General features: G+C 42.1%; 1 protein-coding gene across 1 annotated transcript in view; it reads right to left on the reverse strand.

Annotated features, from left to right (window-relative positions):
• Nucleotides 1-3,414: 3,414 nt before the first annotated feature.
• The window catches only part of Tnik (TRAF2 and NCK interacting kinase), a 392,340-nt gene continuing 368,830 nt past the window's right edge, over nt 3,415-26,924 (reverse strand). The window contains 10 exon segments of the mRNA XM_032898578.1: nt 3,415-6,108; nt 8,104-8,243; nt 8,497-8,517; nt 8,520-8,655; nt 11,265-11,414; nt 13,279-13,379; nt 19,875-20,009; nt 22,262-22,405; nt 23,961-24,131; nt 24,892-25,003. Coding sequence (XP_032754469.1) covers nt 6,025-6,108; nt 8,104-8,243; nt 8,497-8,517; nt 8,520-8,655; nt 11,265-11,414; nt 13,279-13,379; nt 19,875-20,009; nt 22,262-22,405; nt 23,961-24,131; nt 24,892-25,003 — 1,194 coding nt within the window. The 3' untranslated portion in view covers nt 3,415-6,024.

Here is a 26,924-nt window from a genome sequence, read left to right on the forward strand (position 1 = left end):
AAGGAAAGAGAGAAATGTAGTTAGTAGGTAGACACAGTTCCTCTAGGGTAGTTTTTCTTTGAAGGGAAGCAGACCAATAGATGGACATGAAATGGGGTTTAAGGCCAACGGGAGGGTTGTAACACAGGACATGGGTGAAATCCTCCAGTAGAATGGGAGACACTGATAATGCAAAAGAGATAGAGATATAAAAGGTGCAGCAATGGCCTTTGTTTGGAAAGGATGTATAAGACACACCATGAGCCAATGGGAAGAAATTCTCACTCTGCCTTTAGGAACTTCTATTGTAATCGATAATAAGCTTCACCAGGTGAGGGGGGGCGGAGCCAGGGTATTTGTAGTTGTGGTAAATGAGTATTAAAGTCATCAAGTACTCAGTGCTGGAAATGGCAGGGGCCAAAGGCTAAATACTTGAACAGCATGAAAGAGTGACTGAAGGGGACCCAGGAACTTTCTCACTGGATGAAAGAGCTTCAAAGAAGTGGGTATTAGGAAGAGGAAGGAGGGCTTGTGACCTGGAAATGACAATGAGGAATTATCATGCGTCTGTTTGTGTTAATGGTTCCTCATACATATTGTATTCCCCCTGTAATGACAGAGCATGGCATACTCAGGTTATGGGCCTAGGTACTCTTTTGCTTAGAGGTGACCAAAGTCTTCCCAACTGCAGTGTGAATATCTGTAGAAATTACTTGAACTGTGGTATAAGTGAAGGAAAATCCTACTTAAAAATAAAATGTCATACCGGAAGATCCACGGGTACAACTATATCCAGTTTGCCAGATTTTTGACCATTCAAAAACTTTTTGAAAACTAGAGGCTTAAAAACTGTAAGCAATCATAGGCATAGGAAAAGAACACCTTTCCTTTCTAGTCTTACAGATTTGCCACCTCTCTACAGTTACATTAGTAGTACACGATAGCTAAAATGTCAAAAAAGAAAGTCCCTTTTAAAAATGCGGTTTAAAAATGCATTTAGAAAAAAAATGCATTTAGACCTTTGTCCATCCCCTTACTGCTGCTATGGGACATGTGAAATTCTATCTTAGGGAAATGTCTCAGGTTCCTTAAACAAACTGCAGTAGGCATTGCTGTTCTGTAAGCTGGGCGAAGGGATACATGAAGGGGCAACTGGATTATGGATAGGTGTAAGGACTAATGGTTGCCCGTTGCTGGGAATGAATACATGCTTCCCATCAGCCCTCACGAGCCCTTGACTCTGCAAAGCAAGTTGCTATTTATAAGAAATAAATCATCAAAACCAAACTCATGCAGAGTGAGCGCGTGAGTGCAAACTTGATTATACACAGTCAGAAGTGGAGAAACACTCAGGGTATTTTTTATTTATTTATTTATTTATTTATTTATTTATTTATTTATTTTCAACTGTATTTCCTAGATTTCAGCCAAATGTTCAGTGGGATTTTGATCTGACTTATAAACAGTACAAGCCTTATCTGGGGAGTTTTTGCTTAAAAACTTTTGGGGAGATCTTTGTTGGTCTGTATGGTGGGCCTTCATGGACTGACATATGCAGGTGGAGCAAAGTTCATAGCACAGGTCCCAATCTCAGACTGTTTAATGCTGTGCAAATTGTTGAATCTTACAACTTTCCATGGAGAAATTTCAGGAACAATGATACAGTATGGAAATAAAAAGAAACACTAGAGAATAGTTCTCCAAAGTTATGTGTTGTCACCTGGGGAACTACTAATGGGGAAGCACTTCTACTGATTGTTTGGCTCTGGAAAAGAGATCATTTTATAGTCACACTGTGTGAGACTTATGGAAGGACAGCTCATTTTAGAGTACCTATTACTGCTGTTGCGAGCAAGACCAAATATCAATGACCTTTATGTGAAACTCCATCAGGTTAAAAAAAAAAAGTAGACTTTAGAGGCTAAATTTTGTGTTATAATTATGTTGTCTCAGGGAAAGCAAGTTCTTGACTTGTGACATGGTTCAGATGTGTTCTTTGATAAATTGAGTTTAAATGTTCAGGAATGAACTAAAAGGTAATCAATCATTTACAACTGTGGGGATGGTCAGAACATAACACCAGAGAGACGCTGGAGTATGTGGAACCTGGTAGAAACTCTCATGCTTTCCTGCAATGCACTAAGATCAAGTTTCATCAAGCCCTGTAACTTCTTTCACAAAAATAACGCAGCACACCGTATACTGCAGAGCAGTCAGCACAAAGGCAGTGGATCTGTTCATGCAGACTTTCCAAGACAACACACACAGAACGCTGGCATGGCTTAGGAATACAGTGACAGGAACTTGTACACACAGCAGCAAGGAAAACAGTTTTTAAAGAGAACTTTATGGACTGTGAAGTCAGACTTTGACCCTTCCCTGTCCACGGACGAAACCCTAATGGCTCAGGCCTGAGTATCACACGCCTCTTTTCTACTCTAACACACAAGGGGGACCAGACACACAGTCATCAGTGCACCACAAGAGCAGACAGAAAACTGTTAGAAGTATGTAGTGACTACCAGGAATTACAATGACTTTTAAAAAATGTGTACTCGATGCAAGGTCTATTCGGTGTGTATCCCCCAAAATAATGGTAATGTGGTAGTGTTAAGAGACATGGAACCCCCTCCAAGTGGTCTCAGGAGATTTTGCCCTAACATCAATGTTTTCTATTGAATAAACACAGCGATAATAACAAAGTCTAGTTCTTGAAGTTTAATATTCCCCAATAAAAACACTGAGCTCCATCTAACTAAAGCTACCAGGTTCCATGTGGTACTTAATACAAGTTGTTTGTATGGTGTGAGATGGCGATGTATGATTTGAATGGAAATCAGTGTGGGGACGATTCACAGTCCATCTATCTGTACCATTCACTGGAGACAGGAATCTAAGCTACAACAGCCTAGCCAGCACTCACACACAATGGTCTCTTTCTAGGTCCCAGACCAAAGCTGTAGCATGGGCATGCTCAGTGGGTTTGCTGTGTAGTCAGCAATCTCGGTGCATTGAGAATAGACAGGTCTACTAAAGCATACTTGGGGTTTGGAGGTGAGAACTATTCCTCCTTGTAGAAAAAGAGAAACCTGGCTAATTTCTAGAAAGAAAACTTTTAAAGGGAAAGATCAAAACAGAAGACATTTTAGATTATAGTAGATAAATAGATCACACCCGCCAAGAAACAACCCCAAATTTGGGATCTGCATGAAGAATCATTAGGACACCACTCCGATACATTTTACATAACCAAAGTCTCATAACATCAGGGTTGAGACCTGTCATAAATGCCAGGACATTTACTTTTGAGGATAACTGCTTCAAGGGATTCTATAAATGTACTTTAAGGAGCAGAGATTACTGGGGCCCTTTTAAATTTGGTTTGCTGTATGCTCAGTGCAAAATATTTGTACAAAAAAATATAAAAGGCATGGCTTGATGTTTAACGTCTGTGTTTTATTTTGTTGGCACCAGAAAAAGCTCATGTAATGTTATGTCACTGTCCATACTGTAAACAAGACAGCATTAATATGTTTTCTTATGGTTTTCTTGTTCCAATGAATCTAGATTTTAAAAAATACATTCACAAACTACCTTATGTTTAAACACAATGATTCCCTTTTATTTCTTAACTGTACCCAAAGTCCCACAATAAAAAAATCATTTAAAGCTGTGTGTTTCAGATGTACGCTTAGAAGTAAGAACAAAATGGAACGAAACATAAAGACAAAAGATCAGTTTGCAACGTAATTTAAAGAAGCCTCAGGTTGAAAACATCACAGCAGTGATATAAAGAGCTGGTGGCAATCACATTTGGAGACAAGACCCAAATCCATATTATTTTTGTCCGCATCAGCATCCAATTATGGTAGTCGCTAAATTCAACCCAGAGCTATTGCTGAATTTGTCCTGTGGAATTCGTAAGGACAGTGTTGTTCGGCAGCATAACCCCAGCAGTAAAAATGAGAACGGGAGGATTTCATTGCCTTTGAGAGCTAGAGGGGCCATGATGGGCACATCCTGGTGATCACTTGAAGACCACCCTCACTGTATTTCTGTGTGTTACCTGCTTCAGAGAACTACAAATAATAATCACCTTTGGGGATTACAGATTCACCTAGTCCAGAACTCAGAATAGTTCTCTTTCTCATCCCCTTTGGCCAACCACCAGATTAAAAAGGTACCGTTTTCCTAACATGTGTTTCGTTCTCATTAATAGAACATCAGCTGCTCATTTGTTTAGGCAAAGATCAGGAGAGCCACAGTTTTTGTCTTTCTTTTTTGATCCATTTACAGTAATTGCATTCTTTCAAAATAGCTCGCATTAGTTTCTTGTCATTGGAGATTTTTTTTTTCTCCCTCCAATTTTTTAAAGAAGAATTTGGTCAACTACTGTTTTGAAAATGTTCAAGACAGCTGAGATTGCCGCGTGAGCTCTCTATATGTCTCCTGGAGATAACACTGCTGTGATGAACAGAGAAACAAAAACAAACAAAACGAGGTAGGTTAAAACAGGAAGCACAGCACAGATACCATTTTGCAACACCTGGATACCATAGGCGGCCATGCTTAGAGCTTTGGGGAAAATCCCAGTCAGTCACATAAAGGTTCAAATCATTCGAGTAAGGGTTTCTATAAGGACACAAGTCAACCTGAACTAAATACATACACATCTCTGCACAGATGTTGTTAACAGTATGTTGGGAAGTTTGGAGGAACATAACATGATTAGAATCTTAGAATTTTGTCAAAGCCTTGCCTTCAGGTTCCCTAAAATCTGACTTGTTGGTGCCTGCTGTGTCCATGGTAGGCTTGCAAGTCTAGTCCCTTGACCCAGTAAGAACACAGGCAGCTCAGAAACATTTATTAGTAGTTCTTTTCCATCACAGTTTTTATGTTGAAAAAAGTGGCACCCTTGGGTGGGTTTCCAGAGCATGGTTGTCATGTAACCCTCAGCTCTGGGTAAGATTTCAATCAGTCGCAGTCTTAACAAAGCCCAAATGAAGGGACCTCTTAACAAGAAGGCTTTGTGCCTTGAAGAAAGAACATGTGTGTTATTTACATAGACATATTAGCTCATTTCTCAGAAGCTCCTTCTGGGCGACCCACCTGTCATCCCATCTTTTGCCCTGATCTGTTGCATAATAATTGAGGGACAGTCGCATCCCAGCATCCCTCCCCAATCACAAGCCCATTCAACTCAATGGCATCTCTGTCCCATTCAACACCCTCCATTCTAGAAAGGGCCATATCAAAATATGGCCTGACAGACTCACAAGAGTGCTAGTTGATTTTATTAGATTAAGGCTAATAGTTTAGCCATTTAAAATCTATTTCCCCAGAGAGGAGAAAACCAGCTATTTTGCTTCTCTTTCAAAAATTCATTAGCCAGTAGCAATTTAAAAAAAAAAGACAAAACAAAAGAAAACAAAATAAAAACAACCTCTTGGGTTAGTGAAGGCAAGAGAATTCTTAAATTACCCCACTATGCGGTTATGGCCTAGTGCAGGGAGATAAGTTCCATTTATTGCGCTGCTTCTCACTACTGGGAGTTGGAAATTTTACAACATACCATATACTTAAAGCTAGCAGGCAGACAGAATTTTAAAAAGACTAAGTTCCCAGTATGCATTTCCCCCCATTCTTACAAAGTAAGGTGGTAAAGAAAAAAAAAGTTAAAAAAAATCCAAACCAAAAAGAACTGAAAAGCCAGCATAAACACAGCTTAGTCATAAGAGCACACAATATTTGTCTCTATCCCTAACGCCGAAGGGCACAAGGTCCATCTCTGTCCACAGACAATGCAGCATCCTCGGGATCGCTCGCCCAGCCATTCCCGCCACCTCTTTCTCTCCTCAACCGGGCTGCAACACGCACGGAAAGAAAGAAGGACTATATTGGGAGAGAGGAGGGAGAGGAAACGGAGAGAGCGGTATGTTCAACCAGGCCTTCTGATTCTGCCTCTAGACTGGCACACGTCCACATGAGTTATGCTCGTTTACATTAGAAATAACGCCATGAAGATAAGTGCCAAGTGCTCTTCTGTTACCAGTTCATCATGGAATTTCTGTTGAGGGTCATGAAAAACACTTGGCTACTTCCTCCAGATCGCACGGATGCAAAAAATACCTGTTTGAAATTAAAAACAAGTTAGTTCAACTTCATGGGTTTCTGTTTCCCCCTTCTTTTCTTCACCTGTCCAGCCATTTTCTCTCACACGTCCTATCCTCAGTTGTGTCAGCTAAGTGTCAATGGCCAGTGTTCACAGTGACTTTGAGTCACTGTCTGTGACTCATGTATGAGTGGTGTATGGAAACCTTCTTGTCCTATTTAGATTTTCTAACATTAGTTATTGCTGGGCTTCTGGCCTGGGACAATGACAATTTCTGAAAAGGTACAGGGACTATCTTTCTCTCCCTTATCATTGATATAGAGGCAGATGGAAGAGAATCCCTTTAAATTCCCAAAGTCATGTGTGAATTTGGCAGCCTACTGACAATTGTGCAACTTCAGTGTTCTATTTTTGAGCTTGGAAGCAAGGAAATCAGAGTGGCTGTGGTTGAACAGGCTAAGATGGTGAATGCCTATTCGGTTTGGTGTTCTACGGGTTAACACTTAGGCTCTCTGCTGATGCTGGCAGATCCCAGGCCAAAGGAGGCAATGACATTACTAAGCAGAAGCACAGTCCATTAGGTCTGAGGCAGTTCAATCATTTTATCAAAGGCCTGGGAGAAGTGTGCAGAATTTCGATTACTGCTTGCTTGAGCTGAATGTCCGTGAACCGCTGCCCCAGGAAAACACTATTTGGGGCTGTGCAATAGCCCTTCAGTCAGTCAGTGTCTGTGGTCTGAGGAATGAGTGTGTCACTAGTGAAAGCTTGTGCTATGTTGTTTCCATGGCTTCTTAAGAAGCCTGTGGAATTGCTTGACATTTAGCTAAAGCTACAGAGGAAACTACGGCTACTCTAAGGGGCCAGGGAATAGAAATAGGGAGAAGAGTTGGGATGTGCTGAAAAGGTTGCTAGTTGTGAGTTCAGGGACTAAACCAGAGGTGCTAGTCTGATAGGATGGGTTGGACCAGGACTCCTGGGGTGGGTCTTCGAGAACTACAGTATGGTTGTCCACACCCAGGACATTTCCTGTCTTAGGATCTGGGGACTGCAGAAGTGTTGGAGTCTCAATTTCTAAGTCTGCTTTCTGACGTACTCTGACAGACTCCTGGTAACTATCCTTGACTCCCACAGCTACTGTCCACTAGACCACACCAGGTCAGAAGCAGTTAGCCAGGGTCAAAGAATCCAGATCCACATTACCAGGGTTGGAATGAAGACCTGACTGGCCCCTGGGGAACTGGGGTGAACATAGAAATGTAAACAGTTCAACCCATCCCATTCTTCTCTATGTGGACATGGTTGCTAGGGTGAACATAGTCTCGAAGGGCGGGCTCACAAATGTAGATTAGCTATTAAAGACTCCGGTTTACTCTCCAGGAAGGGTGAGGCAGAGCATGACCACTTCAGTATACTCCTGTGAGTTGACGAATCATGCTGGACAGGCATGGTCACTTGCATTGGAATGTAGCCCCCACCCCTGTGACATGTCAGGAGACACATGGCTGAAATGAGACAGGACATGGCAGGAGTAGAGTTTGTGGCTAAGTTTCTTAGGAATGAGTGACATTGTTTAGAAGTTCATATTTCTACATGTCAGATGTTCTACACTTAAGGGTGAATATATTATGAAAGCTAGGTCCCAACAGTGTCTCTGTGAAAGGCCTAAAAGTGAAGGCATAAGGCTAACCCACTATGAGGCGATTGATGATGGGCTAGCTGTTCTAAGTGCATAGGAGAATCTACAATGGTTGTTAAGTCACCAGAAGGCCCTTGGGCCACAAAAGTTACCAAGAGTTTACAAGAAAGTTTTAGATGTTTTATGTTGGTTTGGATGCATGAGTCATAGATTCTGAATGTTCACATGAATCAAACCAAGTAATGCCATTTCAAGATTGTCATTGATCCTTGAACACAGATGTGACTCAAGTCGGTATAAAGGAAAATGAAGGTTTCACAGGTACCTGGTGGTCTCTTAAAATGCAAACACTAAAGCAAAGTTGAAACGGATTTACCTTATCATTTCTTTCACATAGAAACTTTAACCTTTGAGCTCGTTTATGCATAAACACTCCATCCAAATGTCCTGTTTCCACTGACCGGATCTCAATAGCTTTCTCGCCCCAGCCCATTATCTGATTGGAATGAATGTAGGCTGTCAAAAGGAATTTCCAAAACTGCATTAAAAACATTAGATGGGCAACATCTCACAGTATTTGTTCACATCTTAACCACAAAAAAGACAAAGGACTTGAGATTAAACAGACAAAGTAAGTCTTACAAGTGTCAGTCACAGACTTTTTTTTTTTTTTTTTTTTGGTGAACTCAAATGGTTGTTTCACATTTCTTGCCCTTCGTTTCATTTGGGGGGTGTAACTGCTGAAGGAGATAAGGAATGGTTAACCTACCCACAGATGTGGGCATTTCTCCCATTGGAGCACCACATCCTTAGTGATCCGCCGTAGGTGTTCACATACACCCCCCTCATCCTCATAGCAGACAAGCATCTCCATTCCGTCTGTTTTAGGCAAGATGACGATAGCATGAGGAGTGATATTACCCTGAATCTAGAAGACAAAGAGAGGCCAGGGATTACTCTGCTTCAAAACAAGACAACCAGCTTGGCATGGTAGTGCACACACCTTTAATCCCAACACTCAGGAGGCAGAGGCAGGCAGATATATGTGAGTTGGAGGCCAGCCTGGTCTACAAATGAAGTCTGGACAGCCAGGGTTCTATTACACAGAGAAACCCTGTCTCAGAAAACCACACAAAACAAAACAAAATACTAAGACAACCTCTTGACTTTTATCTTTAAAAATTACAAATGAAATCTTGTGACACTTTCACTGTAGAGACCGAAATCTACTTTAATTTACTCTCTGCTCTTGTCAAATGCACCAGGTAAACACAAACATAGTTACTTGATCTTAAGGACAGAAACACTGGGTATATGGAATACCTAGTGTGTCACTCTTTGCACAACATTTATCTATCAGTTCTAGGCCTTAGAAAAGTTAATCATAGACAGCTTTGTTGCAGATGAGGGAACTACATCTCAGGGTTATATGATGTGATGAAAGCTACACAAGGATTTGGTGATAGAAGCAGGCTATGAGCACATTTTTATAAGATGGAAATTCCTGGGTTCCCACTAGAAAGACTGCTTTCATATATGATGAGATTGGTGGGTGCCTACAAGAGGCCTTGTGTACATCACCCAGAAAATTCACCTATTAGCTCTAATAGCAGAATGATTTCATTAGGGAAAGAAAATAGAGAATAACCACTGGTCACACTGCTAAAATAAGCATAGGTTGACTGGTTTTATGATAAGAGAGGTGCTACTCCTTCCCCTGGTTGACGAATGTCACACCATTCTAACATGTGATTGACAGATAGGGCATTGGGGGGTTTAAGACAATCAGTGGTGACCCAGCAACTCTGCTATGATGTGGACATGCAAGTAAAAAACTATAAGATACAGTGTGGACAACAACTGCATGTGTGTAAATGCATCCAAGTAGCATACATAAGCACTGGGCTTCTTTAACGTCTCGGAATGCCAATCGTGGACCAGCTTCAGAATAGACTAAGAGTTTGTTAACCTTGGGATCATATTCACGAGACATAGCTTACTAACTGTCATACGCAGATCCATGTGGCATTTCTTTTAAAGATAATGCTTTTTGCAATGTATCAGTATGGCAAAATTGAGTATCATGTCGTTAATAAGAAGAATTTGAATAAGAGCCAATTAAATGATCACAGCATAGGTAGTTGGAGTCCCATCTTACAGCTGGGAAAGTCGAGGGTTGGAGAAGTCACTCAGCATGTCTACTAATAGCAGAAAAGAGATTTTCTCCAAGAATCTAGTAACTGACCATTGTATTTCTCTAGCATAGACTAATAAACTTCTTTCATAAAACAAACTTCTTTCAAAAAGTGAAACAGGAACTCAGCTAATAGTATAACATATACCTATGAAGTCCAAAAAGATAACATAATATCTTCAAAATAATTTAATTTTTGTGTTACTTAGCTCGAGAGAGCAATAACACTTTAAGAACATTCTGTCTAATAATAGCCAGAAGCTGGAAAGAACCCAGATGCCCTTCAACAGAGGAATGGATACAGAAAATGTGGTACATCTACACAATGGAATATTACTCAGCTATCAAAAACAATGACTTTATGAAATTCATAGACAAATGGTTGAACTGGAAAATATCATCCTGAGTGAGGTAACCCAATCACAGAAAACACACATGGCACAGACTCATTGATAAGTGGCTATTAGCCCAAATGCTTGAATTACCTAGATGCATAGAACACATGAAACTCAAGATGGATGATCAAAATGTGAATGCTTCACTCCTTCTTTAAAAGGGGAACAAGAATACCCTTGGCAGGGAATAGAGAGGCAACGATTAAAACAGAGACAGAAGGAACACACATTCAGAGCCTGTCCCACATGTGGCCCATACATATACAGCCATCCAATTAGACAAGATGGATGAAGCAAAGAAGTGCAGACCGACAGGAGCCGGATGTAGATCGCTCCTGAGAGACACAGGCAGAATACAGCAAATACAGAGGCGAATGCCAGCAGCAAACCACTGAACTGAGAATAGGACCACCGTTGAAGGAATCAGAGAAAGAACTGGAAGAGCTTGAAGGGGCTAGAGACCCCTTATGAACAACAAGGCCAAGCAACTAGAGCTTCCAGGGACTAAGCCACTACCTAAAGACTATACATGGACTGACCCTGGTCTCTGACCTCATAGGTAGCAATGAATATCCTAGTAAGAGCACCAGTGGAAGGGGAAGCCCTTGGTCCTGCTAAGACTGAACCCCCAGTGAATGTGATTGTTGGGGAGAGGGCGGCAATGGGGGGAGGGTGGGGAGGGGAACACCCATAAAGAAGGGGAGGGGGAGGGATTAGGGGGATGTTTGCCTGGAAACCGGGAAAGGGAATAACATTTGAAATATAAATAAGAAATACTCAAGTTAATAAAAAAAATAAAAAAAGAACATTCTGTCTATTCAGAAATACCCAAAGTTTAGTAACTTTTTACAGATTAGCACGATTTCAAATAAAAATCGGCAGAACCAAATCTCTGTACATGCAGGCTGTTATGCAGGGGCCAAGAGACAGTAGATTCCTCAGACTTACATGGGATGGTATATAGATATCGTAGGAGTTTCCAGAGTCAACATCAATTACATGGAAACCAGTGTGTGAGCCAAAAATGACCTTTAACCTTTGTCCTTCTTCTACTGTGAGGTCAACGAGCAGAGGCTTATGCTGAAGATCTGCAAAAGACTTTAAAAAAAAAATCACCTCATTAGTATCCATACCATTTAAAGAGACTGAATTATACCTAAGAGTTTCACTTGGCTACTGTGTGAAGGAAATGGCTTTCTTCAGTTGAAAAGCTAGGAAAAGGTCACTTTCAGGTTTAGGTCTTTTCGTGTTTGACTCTAGAAGGAAAGCTGTATTGTTTATTTTCTGTTCTCCTATTTCCTTTTCTTACCTTTCACAGTAAAGACAGTCTACAGCTGTCAATTTCGACAGTGTCCAAATCGTGTGTTAAAAGCCTAGAGTTTGGATGTTGCTGCTCTTTCCTGTGTATTTCTGGTCTTTGTTCTCTAGAGAGTGTGCAGTGATTTCTATGGCCCCCTCTCTCTCATGGTCTGCTACGGTTGCTACTTTCCCAAACAGATTGGGAGCAGTGCTGTGTTAAATCTATTGGTGATCAATGGGAGTAGGTTGGTTATGGTTTTCCTTCCATGACTGTCAATTTCTCTAAACTTCACACAGTATTGTGAGGGATAGGTTTGGGCAATAAGAAAAGGAGATGTGGAAATCACATCATGCTACTCATAGCTTGTAAATAATAGATCTTGTCTCCAAGGATTGAACTGAAAGGAAAAGACAGCTCTGGCCAAGTTTACCACAGTTCTATTTGATTGGATTCAGGGCCTAAATAAGCTTTATAACTAAAAAGTGTTCCTGCCTGTCTACCTTTGTCATGGTTCCGTACTTTTATCAGCTCCTGGGCTTAGAAGAAGATTCAAGAAACCACAGCTGCCATTAAACACTGCTCTCTTCCCATGTCTTATAGTCAATTGTCACAGCACAGGAAGTTAATGCTTTTTGTCTTTGTCTTAGGGGACAGTTCCACCTCTGGCCTAGGCCAGTCTTTCCTACTGAAGCCCTTGCCTCTGTGCTTTCTTTTCCAGGTAGGGGCTGATCTGCTGAGGGGAGCATATTGTTGTTGCTGTTGTCTCATGGGCTTTGGCTAGGACCCTGAGGGCAGATGTCAGCGTGGGGGTGGAGTGGTTCACTCTCTAAGGTACTGACAAAATCCCATGGCAGATTTGGCACAGGTGTCATGGATGAATAAAGATCCAAAAGTCAGTTATAGACACAAAGGTAGGGAAAAGCGGGTGAAGAATGGAAAGAGAATATTTGAGATAAATTCACAATGGATAAGGCTAGGCCATATGATTCTGAATACACTGGTGTGATTGAAAGAGACTTTTTTCTGGCAGTTGGGGCTCATTTTTCATAACATGGGGTCAATGGGACAAAGCACATTATCATCCCACTCTTGCCGAACCTACGAGCAGCCAACCTATCTGTGACGAGTACAGACCAAGGCGAGGTAAACGAACACAAAGGCAATCGGGATGGAAACTCAGTGGGATGAGGTCTTTTCCAGGAAATACTGCCTCAGCACTCAATTCAGAGACAGCTTCATGCAACAGGGACAAACCAAAATCCACTGGGCCTCAGAGTTTATTCCAGAAACGTTGGGGATGATTAGTAGGACCCAGTGCCACCACAGATCTGCCTTTTCCAGACAAAACACCAGGCAGTACTTGACTTTCAGTGGCTTTACAACAGAGACTGTTGTGTAACGGATTTGGTACTTTTCCTAGTACCCAGTACAAACAGAACTCCTCTTGAAGTCAACAGTTCATAGGCCTCCAGTGGCAGAGGACAATCAGATTTTGATGTGACCAGCTGGGTAGCATTTTTAATACCTAAGTCTTTTGAGATAATAAACTTAAGAATTGTTACTTTTAAACAAATTTTCTCTATATAATAAAACTGATATTGGCTTATGTGGAAAACAGAACCCTGGCAAAAACAGAATTAACCAGGCAACATCCACACTTACCTTAAATGCCATGAACTTATGATAAGGTTTAGGCGCCCACGCGTATATCTCTACTGCATTCTTTAAGGCAATCACCAAGAACTTGATCCTTTCATATTTAACTAAAGTGGAAAAGAAGAGCAAGATTTAGAAACCATGTCAATTTAGCGAAGATTTTTTTGTATTAATGATATTAATGAATGTAGTTGCCTGTCTGTTAGGTATTCACAGTTGAGGGTGTCATTCTTGGAATAGGTTACTATTTTTTGTTTATTTTGTTTTTGCACACATTTAACTTGCTTTAGTGTACCTGGTTAACAGAATACTAAAGTTTTTAGGTTTATCATAAAGGATTTTCCTTTATCTAAAGACGGACTACTTCAGTTTAGAAATGGATACGCTCTGCTAAGTAAGGACCTGCAGCATCTTCTTACGTTAGATGCTTACTTGAGTGTGGTTATGGCAAGATGCTAGAACAATTAACAAACTTGTGGAGACATAAGCTCAGTTTGTATTATGTGCTTATTGCTCACACTGTAATTATGATTACGTGAAATAATTATTTATATGTCTGATGAGTGATGTAATGATAGGAACCCTGGGTTCTGTCGGTGGCTTATATTTAAGGGCTTCATGTACTTTGACAAATTTTTTCACTGTGTATGAAAATAGAATATTATGCATCTTCGCTTGGTGAAAAGATTGAGTGACTAACTCATTATTCCATCACATAAAATAGCACTCAATAAGTGCTTACCAAGTGAATGAATGACACATTTGTCATCTGAGCACTTAGTTACTGTGGTCTATGTGTTTCTGATAACATAATAATCAGAATTTACAATGATGCCTTTGAAGGGATACAGAATTCTTTAAAGCCTTCTGGATTTCCCACTATTAAAGGACGAGTCTAATTCTGCAAACAAATGATACATATGCCAGTTATTTTCTGTATAAAATATCTGTACGAAAAATATCCTGTATCGTAAGAAAGTCAGGTAGGATAGATTTTTACAGGGATATATGATATATGAAATGTTGGTTTCTGCTTGGCTCTTTTATAATTTTTTTATGGTGTGAACTCTCCCCCCGCAACCTTTGCAATGCTAGGGACTAAACCCAATCCCTCCTGTTAAATACTCTGCCATCGCGAGCTACATTCCAGCCAACATGGCTTGTTCTCTGACCTTACCTGAGACACAGAGAAAGATTCACAAAGATTAACACATCCTTAAAAGAAACATTAGGTAAGCATATATAGGCAAAATTAGTATTTTATGTGACTTTTAGATTAAACCACTTGCTTTTCCGTAATACCTATTTTATTGTTTATATAAGATGAAATTTGCTCAATGTATCATTCAAGTTCTTTTACAAAGTTATTAGCAGATATTGTCCTTCTTGTCTTCTGTTTTTGAATTTCATAGGAATTTGAGCACACGGGACTAGTTACATGCATTATAAGGTGCCTTTGCTATCTTGACTGGAATTCCACAAGCAAGAAGCTGTGGTTTTCTGGATAACCGAGGTAAAATGTTTCTGATACTTAAGAGGGTCTCAAAGTCCTAGTGAGTACTGATCAACTATTGCTCTCAGGTCACACTTTCTTCTGTAACTTTGTGTTATCGGTCGGCATGTATGTGCCAAGGCAGTGAAATAAGACAGCCTTGATCAGAAGGACCAGATTAGAAATGTTCAGAAGGCTGATGGAGATGTGTAGGTTAAGCAGGATGCAGTCATTTTAAAATTGTTTTCCAGGTATAGGCACGACACAGCATTCAGAAATGTTACTGTCTCCTGCAATTAGTCTTATGGCTTTATAATTACATGATCCTAGTTTATGTGACACAATCCGATCACTAAAATATTTGAGCTAACACATGTCAAATGATAATAGAAAAATATTTCTATGCGAAGGAAAATTTAACAGCTGTTTTTCAGAGCCATCTTTAGAAGCAATCCTAAATGTTTTCCACAGTCATACTTGAAGTGCCCTGCTTCTTTCTGAGAACATGCATGTCTCTTTCACGCAGAAACATGCAGTCTTCATGAATGCAGAGCATGTGGACATGAAGCTCTGTGCTGCCTGGTGGGGATGGTGTGGGCTGTGTCTAATGCTTTGCCCCACAGTCCGACTAAGGAAAGAGGAAACTGCAGCCTCAGAGGATGACAAGAAAGGACGAAATAGTTCTGATTCCCAAACAAAGGCAGTGGTGGGGCCTGGATGTCACCAGATTGCTATGGAAAAATACTCCCCCATGTGGTCTGCTTTGTGAATAGTACTCTGCCCAGTCAACGTCCCTTCCTGCCTTGGTCAAACACTGCTTAGCTGGTTTCAGTGTCTGGCACTGTACTCTCTGCTGGGGAGCAGTACGGACAGATGCAGGCTGTGGTGATGCATTTTACAGGCTCTGTGCGCGTTTGTGAACCTTGTCTGTAACACCCCCCCCCCCCGTCTTACCTTTATGTTTCTAAATAAGTACATATAAACAAGCTTGTTGTGCTATAAAGATTAGAAAGGCTCCTTTAGGGCACAAAACACAAAGGGCTCATCATGTATGGGTGGGGGTGAGCTTTCTCGCTCGAATCTCCTAGTCACTTGTCTCTGTCTCCTAATGTCAAGACGTCTCAGAAGGTGACTTGGAATGAATGTGGAGGAAGGGGCATGGAGAACATTCTAGAACAAGGCCCTCTCTAGTTGTCAAAAGATACGACACTAAGGTTCCAAGACAGACAATATGAATACGCTGGTTCTTGTTTTCTGAGTTCCTTTATGGTATCTCCCTGATTGCTGTTTCTGCTCTCAGTCACCATCACATGAATCTGTGGCTGGACCAACTCTGTAGGTTACAGTTTCAAACCCGTACGGTGCCTTCCTGAGACTACACGAGGGCACCCTTCGGGGCAATGTCGAAAGCCTCTCTGCCGTGCCTTTGCTGTTATTTCTCAGTTAAAAAACCAAGCTGAAGTCTTGGGTACATCTTATGAACCCGAAGAAATTTCCTTATTCCTCTCAGTCTCCAGGGACAAATTTTAAAGGAAAAGATTCTCAAAAGCCACACCATCAGTCCCACTTCCAAATATGGACAGTACCTATGGGGTTCTCAGCATGAAAACTATCAGTTTGTCAAGCCATTTCCCTTCCACGCAGTTGCTTAGAGCTCACACATGCACACCACTTCCTACCTCACGCCCTGTTTACTCATGTCAAAGCTCGGGTGAAAGTGTCTTAGGAGTTCAGCTAATCTCCGCTCACACCTACGGCACGTAGCACACCACGATGAGGCTTTTCTTCCCAACTCTTCCTCATTTTTTCTCACTGCCTTTCTTTCTACGCATTTAAGTAGATGTGAACTTTCTGCTAGGAAGTGTCTTTCTGACTGGTGGAGCGGTTTTCATCTACGCATGCTGTGGTGTTTTCTCTTGTTGGTACGACTCTGGTGCTCTGCACGATCTTGTTTTGTGGGCCTGAGGTAAAGTGGTCATCTCACATTCCTTTGGGCATCGTTCTGGGCATTTCCTTTATCTTCTTTTCCATAATCACTAAGTTTAGTTTTTTTGATTTTTGTTTTTTGTTTTAGTGGGACACATCCTCAGTAGCTTTCTCAGAGACGGTGCATGAGATGGAATGTTCTGGAGCTAGGGCCTGCCTATAAATGTCTTCACACTGACGTGTAATTTGATAGCATGATGCTTAACTTTATAGGTCAATTTGGCTGGGTTAATCAAATCAAATATTCAATCAAACATTACTCAATGTGTTTCTGTCAGAGTTTTCCTGATGAGAATAATATTTAAAATAGTAGCCTGGTAAAGCAGAGTGCAGTGTGCCTTAGCTAAGAACCTGAAGGTCTGAGTAGAACCAAAAGGCAAAGCCTCCCCCTGTCCCGGGTGAGGTATGAGTTTTCTTGTCTCCAAACTCAGGCTGGACCAGCGCTTCTGGGGTCTTTAGTCAGCTGGGTTTCTGACTGGAATCCTGTCATCAATTCATTGGGTTTTTGACTTGAATCAACTCACACAATTGGCTTTCCTAGGTCTCCAGGTTCCCAACTGAAACATTTTTTTGGGGGAGGGGACACTTCTTTGTTTCCAAAGCTATGAGAACCAATTCCTGGTAAGAAATCTCTGCCAAGGTCTTCCTTCTTGCCTTAGTTTTATACACAGACACACACACACACACACACACACACACACACACACACACACACACACACACACACACACAGACACACACAGACACACACACACACACACACACACACACACACACACACACACACACACACAAAGTATTTTTTGTGATGTCTCCTGTAATGATCTTGAACTTCTGATCTTCCTACTTCTACTTCTGAAGTGCCAGGACTCCACCATCACACCCAGTGTGTTCACTGCTAGGAACTCAGGGATTGTGCAGACGAAGCAAGCACTCTACCAAGGAAGCCTCATCCCAAGCCTTTGTTAAAAACAAAGTTGCTTTGGAATTTTGAAGCCTTGCTGGCTCTGTTCGTTTGTGACAATCCCAGGATGCTCTGGTTCTGGGACTATTTTACAAGTGTTCTTCGCTGCTTTTCTGATAACCTGAGGATTTTGAGGACCCTCTCATTTCTTCCACACTTAAATGCCATATTTGTATGGCTTGTGGTGAGCTTTCCTTTTGAGCAACTATACTGGCTTCTCAGAATCATTGGGATCTGGTTGTCAAGGCCTGGTGCCTAGATGGTGTTCTTTATTCTTCCATCTCCACACATTATTTTTTCTCTTTTACTGAAGCTCATATTTTGAACCCCTTGAATTGACTTTTTATTTCATATGTTTTTCTTCTCTTTTAAAAATATTTATTTTTACTGTTGTTGTTGTGGGGTGTGTGTGTGTGTGTGTGTGTGTGTGTGTGTGTGTGTGTGTGTGTGTGTGTGTGTGTGTGCATGCATGACATAGGCAAAGGTAGAGAAGTTTTCCGTCTCTATAGGGAAAGCATGAAGTCCTGTGTGACTATGGACTGTTCACACAGACCTGGGCATGTCAGAGTGCTTCAGACTCATGAGAACAGCAAAGCCTTCTCCAGGTCAGGCTCAGGGAAATTGCAAAGCCTTCCTCTGGACCATCTGTGGGTGTTGACAGTATGTACAGAAAATGATGACTGCTCGCCGCCCCCTCTTCCGGGGTGGTTATAGCCTGTGACTGTTCCCCTACAAAGACCTGTGGAAAAGCTTGCCTCCTTGTTAGTCTAGACACACTAACTCTGCTCCTTCAGCTGTAGACAACAAGCCTGCTCCCTCAGACTGAGACTCATAAGAGTCATATAAAGTGAACACGTGGAGTTTTCTGGATGCTCGTGCATCTCCATCAGACTGCACGGCACACAGCTCACAGGTACAGTGCACAGCATGCGCACACAGGCTCTCACCTTTTGTGTGTGCCTTTGTTTACTCATTCCCTGTCACCCCAGTCAGCTCATCCCTGAAGCCGTGCAGGTCAAGGCAGATCCCTGTTTGTGTTGGTTCTACTTCATGGGGTAAGGTCTTCATTCTCATCATTAAATGCTTATATTATGTTTATTCCTGATAATATTTTTCATCTTTCATTGACCTCCCCAACCCTACTACATCTTTAAAAATACTCCTATTTTTCCTTTATAGAAACACCCCCTAATTATCTGTAAAATATAGTTTTTGTTTTCATTTCTTTTCTCCTTCCTGAATTTTCTCCCATGCCTCACCTTCTGATATCTTTACTTCCTGTTTGTTCCTGCTTCCTGCACATGAGATCTACCTATCTATTCTCTGGGAGAAGTGGGCTAATCAAGTGCCAGCAGCACTTGAGAGAAGAAAGGTGGGGAGCTTTCCCCCATGACTCTAAGCAGTACTATCTGTACAGTTAGTTTTCCCAAAGACAAACTTTTCAAACTCCTTTCTTGGGCACAAAAACACTGTGCCAGCATTTTAGGATCTGTGCGGGGAGGCTTGTCAGTATGTGTGTGGATGCGGGTGGTTTGCCTCGACAATGGCTGTGCACACATCCGCTGGCTGTGCGTGCTCTTCTGCTTTTGCAGGACAGTGGCCTGCCTGTGGGCCTAGGGTGGTTGGCTCTAGAGGACTTTAGACTTTTCTGCTTTTCAGCTAGCCTATTTTCAGCTCGGCCATGTACCTCTGTCCTGTGGTCTTCCCTGAGCTTCTGTGGGATGGATAGATAATCTTGATAATGTTCTTCCTTGTAGATTAAGAACTTAGCATCTCTGATCTGCAACATCTTACCCCAGTCACACAGCTACTCCCGTTCAGTTTCATGACCATCTCCTAGTTGCTGGCTTCTCTTCTCTTGATCTGCTTCATCTAGGGGCTTTATTGAATTTTTTAATTGTCATTTTGGGGGTCTTTGGGAGAAATACATATGGATATTCAAACCGGAACCTAGCATTTTATTCTAAGTGCATTCTTTGAGTTTCATCAGTCTAACTTTTGGGGGAATAATTAAAATATACTTTAGGGTCCAGCAGCATCTTAAACTGGTGAACTGGTGATACATATGCCGTCAAGAGCAGACAGAAAGCAATGAATAAATTTAATCAAGCGGTAGGGACCGAGTGTGGGTGGAATTCTGTGTGTGGAGTGGAGACTCACCGACTTTGTAATGGATACAGCCTTCCAAGTCTCCGACGGTGATCCAACCCTGCTTCTTTTCCACTTCTGGGTCGTTGTGCAGGATTCTGTTTCTTAACCATGAGAGATAGTACACCCGGAGCTTATTCTTCTTTCCTGTTGAAACAAGAGTTTTAAGTTGATGGTCTGTGATAGCCTTCTCTCTTTTCTCCCGTACCTCCTCTGGACTCCTGCTGGCTTCTGTGTGTCTGTGAGGGCAGACTAGTCAGGGTTCCTAGCTCTTCCCCACTGTTACTTCTGTCAGGACTTGTAAAGATAGACCCTAATATTTTCACCAAAATCCACAAATTGTACTTTTTACTTTTAAGTGATTTCTTATTTGCACAAGCTGGTCTGCTGAACTTGGTAAGTCCTAACTCTGTAACAGAGTTCCAGAACATCCTAGATCCAGTCTTGATGGAGTGTTAGCAAGTGGACATTTTAGCCTACCTACGTGTATCTGCTGTCACTTTCACTCTATTCTCTTTGTTTTCCCTGCTACATCAAAGACAACTGCTAACAATTTTATATAAATAACTGTAAGACAAAAGAACGGACCAGAAGACAGAGAAACAAATTCAGTAAAGCTATCTGAGTTTAGGGGATGATATTAGACAAAGTTATGGTGCTGAGGTCATCAAAAAGAATATTAAATAAAAACATCAAAGAAGAAAATAAAAGATGAGGACTCGGAATTCAGAAAAAGGTTAAAGCGATTCAACGCATTCTCAGAACGATAAAACACCAGGTTGATGGCACAGAAGACTTTATGGAAAGGAAAATGAATCCACTCTATTAGATTATCTGCATACCACAGGGGAAACGCACACTTCTGTGGCTCTTTCTTAATGAGAAATTTAGGCTTGTGGATTTTATTTCTCAGATATTTTCCATCGCCTTTAAGGAGGTTTTATGGTCTACAGATGGGATATGTACTAGAGGAACGGAATTCATGAGCGCATCTTTCACTGGCTTGACAGCGGAGTGCAATGAGACTTAAACCCTGGGAAGCTGAGCACAGCTGTTGCTTACTCATTGTCAGCAGAAGCCTAGAGCCCAGGTGCTTAGGAGAGCCACAGTGGGGCGGGGCTGTGTTCCGTCTTTCCGGTGCCAATAGGAACCGAGCTGTTCCAGAATCTTCCTTCTTATTTTATTATCTCTTTTCTCCCTTTATATAAGAGGATATGGCTATACCCTGAAGGATGAAGACAGTCACTAGCCTGAACTTTAACTTTCTGTGAGGTTTCAGTTTTGATATGGGAGTGTAGTAACCAAGAAAGCAACTAGTCACAAAGACCATACGGAACTCAGTGCAAATCATAGTACAAGAACAATTTACTTGATTAACTTTAATTTGCAATGATTAAAACTCTAAACAGTAAGTAGACAGGTAGAACACAGGGGGATGATGTGCTAAGGGACTGCATTTTTCTCAAACTACAAGCACACCTGGTGAGTGAGACTTTCATCTTCAAGGTTCAACCCAGAAGCCCTGTGGGGTCTCTTTTCATAGTAAAGAGGAAAAGTAGAGCTCATAAACTGGACTGTATGATGGGCATGTGCCAGAGCCATCAATGCTGAATGTCTGCACCTTACCCCAGAGATTCTGACCCTGGTCTAGGGGCAGCTTGTGTGTTCACATCTTCTGGGTGGTTCTGACACATAAGGGGTACTGTTGATTTCATAGCTGATGACGTAAAAGGGAAGAGGGCGATTTGTTCAAACAGCATTGGGAAGTAAAAACACCTTCTTGTCAATAAGCATAGACCCCAGTTATATTTTTGACTTGTTAGCAATGAGGCTTACTTGTTGTCTAACAAAGTCCTTTCCTCATAAACTAGATATCTTTAAAAAAGATATCAATATTGTAAAACTACACCGGGTAGGATGTCGGTAATCCATTCTCCTTGTAGAATTGGCTATCCACTACTGCAACTGTCCATCTTAGAACATTAGTGGACTATAAGCAGATGTTTTCAGAAAATAAAGAGTAAAGAAATGTTTGCTTACTAATTCCCCTCCAGAAGCTTAGATTTTGACATTCTCTTATGAGAGTATGGTAGTAACAGCAGTCCAGACAGCTTAAGAAAATTCTTGCAGAGTTTTAAGGAAGGTAAAGGCCAAAATACACAGCTTTTATGATACAGGTCTGCCTCATGCAGGTTTAAAGCACAGGTAAATCTTCCTGGGCAGTCACACCCATTAAAGTGCATTTTAGTGCATATAGCAGTATAGTGCATGTGGGTGATCTCCCCACATCTACAGCACTGTACATCTCCTGCGTTTGGTTAGGCAGGGCTTCTTCAGAGACCAGTATGTCACCTTCTCACCTGGGCACACCTGGGAGTCAGGTCAACTTAGTAACACACCTGATATCGTGACAAGAACGTTGAGTCCTTCTAGCACGTCCATCTGCTGAAATCGCCTCCGGTTGATGAGGTTGTAGACTTTGCCTTGGCCGCTTCTGTCCAAAAGCATCAGGCCATTTTCAGTCCCCACCAGAAGGTTCACACCTGCAAATTTAAGAAGCACTCAAGGACTGACCTCGTATGGGGCTTAACCCTATGCCACCCAGAGAACGGTTTCATGCTCACATAAGCAGGTAGCTGCTAGGTTAGACAGTGTAGAGCTCATGTGTTACCTCAGTTCCTCTGGGGACGGAACTACAGTTTCATTCTGTAGAGTGGAGGCAGCAATACATCTCACCTATCCATTTATTACTCAGCTCAGAGAGTACTTGCCAAGAGGAGCCTTAGGCAGAGATGTGCAAGTCAGCAAATGTGTTCATTTCCCCCTTTATGGAGGGTCTCCTCTTCCTTCTGCTCCCTATGTACCACACTTATTGCTTCCTAGAGCACCTCCTACCCCAGTACCTACCTATTCGTCCAGTGATTTCTGAGGCAGCTAACCTATCTACCTTCAAAACACAGAAGGCACCACTTCTACACTCTTACCAGCATGGAAGCCCTTGCTCCGATTTGCATACACACTGATGGGTCTGTTTTTTTCTGATCAGGGAAATGATAAACCAGTTCATGAGAAGCTGAGTCACAGGACTATTGATTTTAAAGAGTTCTCAGTTACCCAGTTCTACCCTAGCACCCTTGCAGGCAGTATTCCTTATCCTAAAGCTGGCAGATACATCATTTCATCTACGTAATTATTACCCTAAAATTCCATAGCTAAACAAATTAGTCATCCACTTATTAAAATGTACCTACTTGAGGGAGTCACTGTGCAGTAGAGCTTGGACATCTCTTGGTACATTTCTATCTTCTGAAAACCAGCCTGTCCACTTGTCAATTACTACCACGTTTAATGTGGTTATTTTGTTCTCTAAAGAGCCATTGTGCCTCATGTGGAACAATTTCCAGGTTTCAATATCCCTTCCTGCTGACATGGCAAATGCCCTTAGCCTTATAAAACCATGCTGTCCCCATCCAAGCATGGCAGTGGGGATGGGTTCAGGTGCACCCCATGCTGATCTTCCTATGGTGCTGTGAGTAATAGAGACCAAGACTTTGGTAAACTCTCCCCATGCCCATAGTGAGTTTGAATCCGGCTAATATCTGCAGATCTACTCGATGAAAACACCACACTGATGCTTTCAACCCGAAAGGAAGCCTCATCCTTTGCTGTTTAAATTTTACCCAATTACTGCTGATGGCGCAGCCCTGGGCAAGTCAATGAACTACGCTGGGCTTGCCTTTCAGCTGTGAAGTGAAGGTAATGAACGGCATTAGACCCTTGCAGGATACTGCATGAGTCACAGAGATAGAATGTGGGGTGCCATGGCTTCACATAGAGTGGCTGTGCATCAAGTGGTGGCTAGCTCTGTGTTGATATTTACTTGACCATTAATCTAAGTGCTACCTTGAATACCAGGGCTTTCTACGTATAATCTACATTTGCTCACTCCTTAGGCAGTCCTATGTCAGTTCCCTAACATCTATGATTCTCCTAGTACGTTCTGATGATAAGAGGTAATAGTATCTCATACTTGAAGGTAAACTGACTTGAGTGGAAAAACAAAGCAAACAAACAAACATACAAAAGCTACCAACGTACCCCACAGAGCTGCACAGAGTATTTCGGAATTGAATCGTTTCTTGTACTTTCTGATTTCCGGTGTGTCACTGTGAGGGCGAATGTTCGTTGGGTTCACATTTACCACTGAAATCTTCCTCGCTTCATTGAGTTTGGCCTGTTCTTGCCTAAGAAGTTCGCTAGTAAACAGGGCTTTGAGAGAAAGAATTAGAGAGGTCAATAGCATCTTAACAGGCAGCCAGTGGAAGTATGGAGGAAGGGCTTGGCTTGGGCTACGTCATAGCAAAGGCATGGGAACTATGAGCCAATACCTAGTTTATATTCTTCCGTAGGACAAAGCATATCCTTTGCAGAAGCAGTATTTTGTTCATTAGCAAAACAGGTTTACAGGCACTCCTTTGAATGGTATAGAAAATTAATACTAATCTCACAGATACAAATATGCCATTCCTGTAATTACAAGCAAGGAATGGTTCCTTTCTGAGATCCAAGGATTAGTAAGTTGCAGAAGTCAAAGAAGCAAGGCCATCCTCTTAGTGAGCCAGACTTGCACTGGGAGCGCACACCTAGTGCTCCACACAGCTCAACACGCATTCATGGACTGAGTGTTCAGCACCACACCATTTTGAGCAGAGCAGTATACCCAGAAACTGTTTTTGAGAACTACGCGGTAAGTCTCGGGATCGCTGCAGGGCGGCTTTTCCTAGTGTCCTGGGATACCTCTGGGTTTCTTCCAGAAACATGATAGAAAAAAATCAGGAGTGGGAGAGGGGAGAAGGAAAGTAATTTGCTTTAGGAATTCCACAAAATAATACATTTTAAAATATCTTTATCTCAGGACAGGGAAAGTGTAAGCAATAAATGGTTTAACCTCTGCCTTGATGGGTTTTGTTACTGGGCTGTACTGGAAAGGATGCTTGTCCCTAAAAGTCACCAGGGCCAGCCTGCTCACCAGCAGCCGAAGACTCATCATCCTCTTCATCTTCATCAGTGGGCGATGTCTGGTACACTCTAGGGTCCACGAAGGGGGTGAAGGAGGCTTTGGTGCTGCTCCCCATACCATACTGATCAAAAAGTAAGAGGAGAAGTTAGCATGGCAGGGACAGGTGGTGGGACAGGTGGCACTGATCTTGTTTTGCCCAGCCGTGACAGTGACTACAGACTGTGGTCTCGTTCCCACTCCCTAGAAGCCGAGAGTCGCTAGGCCTCTGTTTAGTCTCTTTCCAGTTCTGGGACTTTCCAGACATCGTGTGTGCATACACCGTGTGCGCATACACCGTGTGCGCATAGGGCTTCATTAGTGATCAGACCATGGGCGCTTCAGGAAGAAAGTTACATTTCGGATGGCAGGGGGCACCTTGCTATCTGGATTACTGTTATTGGCCATTATGCCTCCAGGACTTATTTCTACTTTTAAGTCAAGTCATCATGCATTGACCAAATGGTCTTAAGAAAAGCAAAATCTAAGGCATGTTGCCATAGCAATACTCCAGCCCAGAACAGTCAGTTCAAGAGATCCCCTCATGGAAGGTAGCCTTTGGCCCTTCCATTCTGGCCTGATGGTACATGTGGACTTGAATCAGCTCTAACAGCGTTAACTCCTTTAATCAGAGATCATGATGTTTCCTTCCCTCAGTGGCTTAAGGAGATGCTTATGTCACATGCTTTACGTGGGGAATTGGTAGAGTCACTGAGTTTATATGCAATAGTCCTAGAGGGCTTAATAAGTCCCAAGGGCTTAGACCACACCATAGGCATGAAGTCAGAACTAGATTAGGGAAAATATATTTGATATTAGCATTTGATGTCATAATGTAATTGGATGTTGTCAAAAGAGGTGTTATAATTATTTGCCTGTTTTGTCTGTTAGCTTCTTCCCTTCTACGTACCCATCTTGTGTGTGTGTGTGTGTGTGTGTGTGTGTGTGTGTGTGCGCACACACATGCATACATGCACATATACATGTGTATGTGAGATGTGTACACATGAGTATGTGGGGGGTAGAGGTTCCTGTTGAGTGTCTTCCTTGATAACTCATCTGCCTTATTCTATGAGACAGACTCTTTGAGCCCACAGCTCATCCATTTGGCTTGGCCGGCCAATGAGACTGTTTCTGCTCTCCCCCACCTCTGGTGCTGGGGTACAGCCCTCTGCCACCACATGTTTACATGCATCAGAACTCAGCTCTTCATGGTTGTGAGGCAGACACTTTACCAACAGAGACAGCTGCAAGCTCCCTGCTCATCCTTTTACTATCACAAACACTCCAGCGTTCAGCACCGTGAGAACTCTTTGTGGGTGTTCCTGTTTTAGACATTACTTTTTGTTTTGTTATTAGAGTCTTATTTAAAAATAAATCAACATTCCTAGCTCACCAAGGTCCAGTTCTAATTACCTTCAAGATTTTCCCTCTACCCTTCTGCATCAAATTCCTTTCCTCCTCCCCAGGTAAATGTCCCTCCCCAAACATTGCATGTTTTCTCTTTCATCCCTAAAAGTCTATGAAGGAGGTGGTAAAACATTTCCTCTTTCAGCTGGGAGAGCAGCAGCGTTTGAACCAAAGTTCTGTTCCGCAGGGGCCCTCCTTGGTACTGATAGAGGGCAGGCTTTGGGTGAAACATCTGCCCACACTGAATGAAGCTGAGCTTTTCAAGATGCTCACGGGTTCTTTCTTGCTCTTGGGGCATCATAAGAGCATGAGCCTCACAGAAATTCAGTGTGTGCGTAATGTCAACCACAACCAGATACACGTTCTATAAAAATACTAAGGCCTTGTGTGTTAGTCTCGGGACTACCATGAAACATGGCACAGTCTTCAATTCATTCAACAATGTCTAAGAACTGGCTGTGCTCCCTCAGACTCCTAGGTCTGCTTCCACATGGGAAAGACATTTCATTTCCTCTTCCTGGTGCAACTTGGAGAAGGAACCAATCTTTTATCCATTAAACATCAGGAACCTATCTTTCAAAAACAAAACATTTCAG

This window comes from Rattus rattus, chromosome 3, assembly GCF_011064425.1.
Source record: "Rattus rattus isolate New Zealand chromosome 3, Rrattus_CSIRO_v1, whole genome shotgun sequence".
Classification (NCBI taxonomy): Eukaryota; Metazoa; Chordata; class Mammalia; order Rodentia; family Muridae; genus Rattus; species Rattus rattus.